General features: G+C 53.1%; 1 protein-coding gene across 1 annotated transcript; it reads left to right on the top strand.

Annotated features, from left to right (window-relative positions):
• The first annotated feature begins 947 nt into the window (after positions 1–947).
• Positions 948–5,165, top strand: SIX1 (SIX homeobox 1). The gene is made up of 2 exons (XM_057732043.1): positions 948–1,798; positions 3,866–5,165. The coding sequence occupies exons 1-2, from the start codon at positions 1,239–1,241 to the stop codon at positions 4,158–4,160; spliced, it is 855 nt and encodes a 284-aa protein (XP_057588026.1). The 5' UTR covers positions 948–1,238; the 3' UTR covers positions 4,161–5,165.
• Positions 5,166–5,593: the final 428 nt, after the last annotated feature.

Below are 5,593 nucleotides of genomic sequence, written 5' to 3'. Positions count from 1 at the left end.
TTACAACCGGAGGGCTATTGGAGCCGGACACAGTTTTATTTAATTTACACCCCATCCAGCGCCTTTCGCCCGAGGTTCCCAAAGCATTTTTGCTAATAGCAAGTAAATCTTCTCGGCATTCCTCGGTAACAGAGATGGCCTTGGAAAATGCAACCGTGCTGATGGGGAAACCAAGTCCAGAAGCCTGCCGACTTAAACCATAGAACATTAAGATACCAAATCATAAATGAACCCTCGGAATCTCTATCTGCTCAGCAACTATGCTCTACACAACTCTTCGCGTGTTCCAAAATAGTCGCGGCCTTTTGAGAATGAGGGAAGCACTATACAGCTGGGAGTATTTGTGCCTTTTGGAAGGCACTGGGGGCGGGAGGGAAGAGAGGAGGAAATTAGGTTTGGCTCCTGGAGCCGAAGCCAGCCGGGAGAGAAGCCATTCTTCCAGCGGTTGCAGCCCTGAGTACTGGTCTGCTCTTGTATTATTTATCGCGTTCCATAAGCTATTCATCAATCCATTACTTATTCATTCCAACATTAAGGTAATTAAATATGAGCTCACCGGGAAAGAACAAGTCTGCAAGGGACAGAGACAGGGGTACGGAGGGAGAGGAGGGGAATCAGGAGGTCTGGAGTCGTTGATTTGTGCAGAGATGTGCGCGGCTGCCCTTAGGTGACACTGCAGAGGGGTCTCACTTTGCAAGGTCCTGACGTGCTCGCCCACTCCCACCGCCCTTCGTCCCCTGAAAGCACAGCTCCCTCCCCCCGCCCCACCTTTCTTCCCACCACTCCCTATCCCCCGCTGCACAACCTCGCCCTCCCCGCGCGGGGCGGCGCGGCCTCGCTGCCCGGCCGGGCGGCGCGCGGGCTGGCCAGCCCCGGATAGGCGCCGCCCGCAGCCAATCAGCGCGCCGGGGACGCTGCGCGCTTTAAGGCAGCTGCGGGGAGAACAGAAACCAAGTTCCCCGGCAACGAGCAGCATCCACCCGGCGGGAAGCCGGAGCCAGCGAGGCCCGAAAAGCTGCGGAGTGAGCCGGCCGCTCCCTGTCCAGCGCGCGCCCTACTGCTCCTCCACTTACTCGGCCGTCCGTCCCCAAGTCTCGACTCGCTTTTTCGCCTACGCAAAGCCTCGGGAGGGGGTTAGGAGCAGCCGCGCCCCCCTCCCGGAGGCTGCCTCTCCCTTCTTTTTCGGCTTTGCTCCCTGCCTCGTGCGCCCGGGCAGTGCGCCCCGGCAGGCCCCAGCCATGTCGATGCTGCCATCGTTCGGCTTCACGCAGGAGCAAGTGGCGTGCGTGTGCGAGGTCCTGCAGCAAGGAGGGAACCTGGAGCGCCTGGGCAGGTTCCTGTGGTCGTTGCCTGCTTGCGACCACCTGCACAAGAACGAAAGCGTGCTCAAGGCCAAGGCCGTGGTCGCCTTCCACCGCGGCAACTTCCGCGAGCTCTACAAGATCCTCGAGAGCCACCAGTTCTCGCCTCACAACCACCCCAAGCTGCAACAGCTGTGGCTGAAGGCGCACTACGTGGAGGCCGAGAAGTTGCGCGGCCGGCCCCTGGGCGCGGTGGGCAAATATCGGGTGCGCCGAAAATTCCCGTTGCCGCGCACTATCTGGGACGGCGAAGAGACCAGCTACTGCTTCAAGGAGAAGTCGCGGGGCGTGCTGCGGGAGTGGTACGCGCATAACCCCTACCCCTCGCCGCGCGAGAAGCGGGAGCTGGCCGAGGCCACCGGCCTCACCACCACCCAGGTCAGCAACTGGTTTAAGAACCGGAGGCAAAGAGACCGGGCCGCCGAGGCCAAGGAAAGGTACGCGGCGTGATTCCCGCTGATCGGGCGACCCCGGGAAGCCTTCCTTTCCCCTCCGCCCCTTGTCGCCCCCGCAGGCACCAGCCACCGCGTCCACCCACCGGCGGGAGCCCCTCCGCGGGGCGGCGCCCAGGCTGCCGCGGCACTGCGGCGAAAGTTCATGAACTCTGAGATCGCTCGCTAGGGATGGGGCAGCGGGGCGGTGCTCATCTGATCTGAGCGTCCGCGCGTGGGTTTCCTGGGATGTGAGTGTCGGGAAATGTTGGCGCTAGGTTTGTTTTTCATGCCTCCTTGGCTGGCTTGGGCTAGGAGTGGGGGGTGGGGGTGTGGAGAGTGAGTTTCTACATCACTCTAGAAAAAAACTAGAAGGGAAGTGTCGATTGGTATCGCGAGGAAAGGGGTTCAGTGGGGAGTGAGGGTCTCGAACCTCTCTCGTCTTGCTCCCCGGATGGGTGGAGCTGGCCCAGACCATCTGCCCAGCCTCCACTCCCGCCCCGTCCTTCACTCGCTCTTCCCTGGTAGTCGTTTGGGTGAGAGGTCGCTTCATTCCGCACTGGCTGTACAAAGGGAGGAGTCTTTCAAAAGATATCCACAGAAAAGAGAGCTTTGGGAGGGTTGACGCTGCGTTTACTCCCTGGCGCGGCAAGCCCAGAAAGGATTGCTCCGCTTCGGCTCCCTCGCGCCCGGCGGGGAGCCGCGGCTGGTCCGTCCCATGGTCCGCGCCGCTCCCCACCCCGGGCGAGGAAGGGGTCTCCAGTCGCGGACTTCTCTCGCCCCGGAGCTCAGAAGGCACCATTTTTTTAACCTGTCTCGGCCTCCGCCCTCCTTGCGCCAACGCACCCGGCCACCTGGCCCGGCTCCACTCGTTTGCTGTGGAGTTTCCGACCGAGATTGGGAAGAGCGTAGGGGAGGAGGCGGCGATGGGGAGAGCGCGCAGGGGAGCCGGGCCCTTTGGGGGAAACCTAAGAGCCTGAGTCGGCCGAGTTGCTTTTGTTCGCTTCGAAGCCTGAAGGCCGAGGATGTTTCTGCCTTGTTCCCCTCTGGGCGGAAAAGCAGAGTCTGGATAAATTGGGCTTTCTGGGAGAGAGAGACGGAGAGAGCTGGGGAGACAGGCGGTGGGGAGACAGGCGGTGGGGAGGACGGCCGAGCACTCTGAAGGCAGAAGCGGCGAGGGCTTCGAGACCCTGCAGTTTACCAGCACCGAGCGCCCAGACGGACGCCCCGGCTGGTCGCGCTGGCTCCGGCAGTGCGGGGTCACGAAGTTCCCTTGCCGGGAAAGGGTGCGCTGGTGTGGATGTCCGCAGGGAGTTTGAGAGGGGGCCGTGAGGGACTGAGGACCGAGCGAGTAACACGGGGACAGGGGCAGTACAGTTCCAGTTAGACGGTAGTTACAAAACGGCCGTCCTTTAAGCCAGGCCCGAGGGCCCACTCCCTGATGAAATCGGAGAGACTGGCTTCGCTCCCTGTGTTTACTCAGGTCACTGGGCCGCTCTGGACACCACTTCCCATGACCTGTCCTGTGTCTCTGAAACCACAACCTCCGGGCAGGGGCAGGGAAGCTCGACGGTTAATTGTTTCCTCAGATGGGAACAGGACAATTGACTTTATTCACCATCAAACATCTGTGCATTGGGCGCTATTCGTCCCCCGATCGTTTTCTTCGGCACCAACAGCCATTTGTTGGAAGACTTTCAATTTTCGTTACTTCTAAGTGTGGTACTCGTTGATAGGTATTTAAAAATAACTGCTTGAACAAAAATTTAAAAATAATTTTTGTGTGTTTCAAATAGGCCCTGTTGATCTGGCTTTCTAAAATCTGAAAGAGGAAAGAACCTGGCTCCCCAGGAGCTCTAACTGCAGCTCCCCATTTCTCAAGTCTCTTCTGCCTCCTTACTTCCCCCAGGACCCTTGGGGATGGGTGAGAGGGCAGAGCTTCTCCATTTGGGTCAGTGACTGATTGCACAATGGCCCTTTCCACTTTCCAGCTCTCCTTCCTCCATCTCACACTTTTTTTAACGTACCTTTTTTTTTTTTTTTAACCATATGGTGTTGTCCTCTATTTCTTAGGGAGAACACCGAAAACAATAACTCCTCCTCCAACAAGCAGAATCAACTCTCTCCTCTGGAAGGGGGCAAGCCGCTCATGTCCAGCTCAGAAGAAGAATTCTCACCTCCCCAAAGTCCAGACCAGAACTCGGTCCTTCTGCTGCAGGGCAATATGGGCCACGCCAGGAGCTCAAACTATTCTCTCCCAGGTTTAACAGCCTCGCAGCCCACCCACGGCCTGCAAGCCCACCAGCATCAGCTCCAGGACTCCCTGCTGGGCCCCCTCACCTCCAGTCTGGTGGACTTAGGATCCTAAGAGGGGAGGGATTGGGGCCTCAAAGCAACGACTAGGGACACTTGTAAATAGATATCAGGAACATTTTTGCAGCTTGTTTCTAGGGTTCTTTGTGCATAAAGGAATGGTGAACTTTCACAAGTACCTTTTTAAAACTCAAAACCAACAGTGATCTCAAGCTTGTACCCTCTTCTCTCCGACTCTTTCCACTTTTGCATTTCCCCTCCCAGTGTGGAGATCAGGGAAAAGGAAAAAAACCCAAACAAACAAAAACATCCAGTCACCCAGTCTTGATTCTGGGCAACCTGTGCTCCTGCTTCAGTAGTCTTTCTTTTTTCTTTTTTCAATGAATGTGAATTACAAATCAACTGGATTTTAATTATTTCATTTTAATTTATTTATGGAAAAATGTTTTGAGAAGAGGAAAAGGAAATGAAAACGAGAGAGAGAGACAGAGAGAGAGAGAAGTCAAAATAGTGAAAAGATCCTCCAGCCTGGGAGGATCTGGTTGCATTCTTAAGGTGAATAGGAAAAATATGATCTTATAACTTTTTTTGATGGGGAAAATTAAGTTTACATTTTTCATATTTAGTGTTAAACAATTTTATGTAGATTAAAATGAAAGAACAGTATTAGGGGAAAAAACAAGTGCCTAAATGTCTTAATGCTGTCTATGTGAGGCAGTTAGAAATAGAAGTGACCATTAGTAATACAAATATTTTTGTCAAATTTAGTGGGGTTTTTTGGTTGTTGTTTGTTTTCTTGGGTTTTTTTTTTTATGGCAAACTTTAAAAAATGTACCAGTGTGAAAAAACACTTTCCTGAATGCCATTACTTCTCATGCCCTTGAAGCTTTCATATCTGTAGCTTACTCCTGTTAAGGGTTTCTCCTGTTCCTAGTTTCTAGCTTGCAAAAATACGCAACAAATCTGGCAACCTGGTATTTGTTACTAAAACGGCATGTGTTTTCAGGTTTCTTTTCTATTGTACCTAAACCAGTCTAAATTAAAACTTAGTAGAACACCAGGAGTACTGATTCTGTTTCTGAAAGGTGAGTTGTGTATTGCTGTCATTGGGCCCCCCCCTTTTTTTAAGTGAATAATTTTCTTGCTTTCTTACTTAATGGTGGTTATGAATTGCAGGGTACTTTGAAGGCCATCCCCTGAACCAGGAGGGGTGACTGAGTTAATTATATGACAGAAAAAGAGTAAATTTAGCTTTGGGGTATTTATTTATTTTTTATTACTTAGATATGCAGTTTTGTTTACCACTAGCTCTTCTCCACATCATCCGTATGTTAGCTCTTTTGTATTATTAACAAATTTATGACAAGACTGTGAAAATAAAATAATTTATTTGCTTGGGGGGAAAAAAGGGAACTCCTACAAGGATAGCAACATTGTGAATTAATCTGTACAAATAGAAAGCAGACCAGCAGGACAGGAGTTCTTTGC

Source organism: Hippopotamus amphibius, chromosome 4, assembly GCF_030028045.1.
Source record: "Hippopotamus amphibius kiboko isolate mHipAmp2 chromosome 4, mHipAmp2.hap2, whole genome shotgun sequence".
Taxonomy (NCBI): Eukaryota; Metazoa; Chordata; class Mammalia; order Artiodactyla; family Hippopotamidae; genus Hippopotamus; species Hippopotamus amphibius.
Note: the sequence above shows the minus strand (reverse complement) of the source record. Positions and strands in the feature narration are given on the sequence as shown.

Coding starts and splice junctions, on each gene's coding strand:
- SIX1 (XM_057732043.1), top strand. CDS start 1,239: ATGTCGATGCTGCCATCGTTCGGCTTCACGCAGGAGCAAGTGGCGTGC. Junction 1,799..3,865: donor GCCGCCGAGGCCAAGGAAAG/GTACGCGGCGTG, acceptor TCTATTTCTTAG/GGAGAACACCGAAAACAATA.